The 405-nt window shown below is 30.6% G+C and overlaps 1 protein-coding gene across 1 annotated transcript in view; it reads right to left on the minus strand.

Annotated features, from left to right (window-relative positions):
• LOC122356507 (DNA nucleotidylexotransferase-like) overlaps positions 1-405 on the minus strand; it is a 14,390-nt gene that overhangs the window by 1,605 nt on the left and 12,380 nt on the right. Inside the window, exon 10 of the mRNA XM_043255253.1 lies at positions 6-89. Within this exon, the coding sequence (XP_043111188.1) occupies positions 6-89 (84 nt within the window). The remainder of the gene's footprint in view (positions 1-5; positions 90-405) is intronic.

Consider the following 405-nt stretch of genomic DNA (forward strand, 5'->3'; position numbering starts at 1 on the left):
CGTACCGTTGCTTTGTCGTACAGTGCGTGATTGTCCAGCAGTTTTCCTCGCTCCAGTCTGGCGAATCGTCTCAGGTCTCTTTCAAACAGCTGGAGAAAAAAACAGAAAACCGAGTTTACTTTCTATAGCTTCACCTTTTCTTCGCACAAAAACATGATATTATCATACTTTTTTTATGGCACCCTCATACAACCAAAAAAAATCTGCATTTATTTTTTTTTCACAGATCAAGATTAGACACTGAAGACTGGGGTAATGGTTCTATAATCATCAGATAATTATTGAAAATTGATAATTAATTATTAAATATGATCACAGAAAGAAAGTACATTTTAACATACATTCAAATACAAAACATCAAAATGTTATACTTTTTAATCTATTATTTTTTTTTATTTAAAATAA

This window comes from Puntigrus tetrazona, chromosome 13 (assembly GCF_018831695.1).
Source record: "Puntigrus tetrazona isolate hp1 chromosome 13, ASM1883169v1, whole genome shotgun sequence".
In the NCBI taxonomy this organism is placed as follows: Eukaryota; Metazoa; Chordata; class Actinopteri; order Cypriniformes; family Cyprinidae; genus Puntigrus; species Puntigrus tetrazona.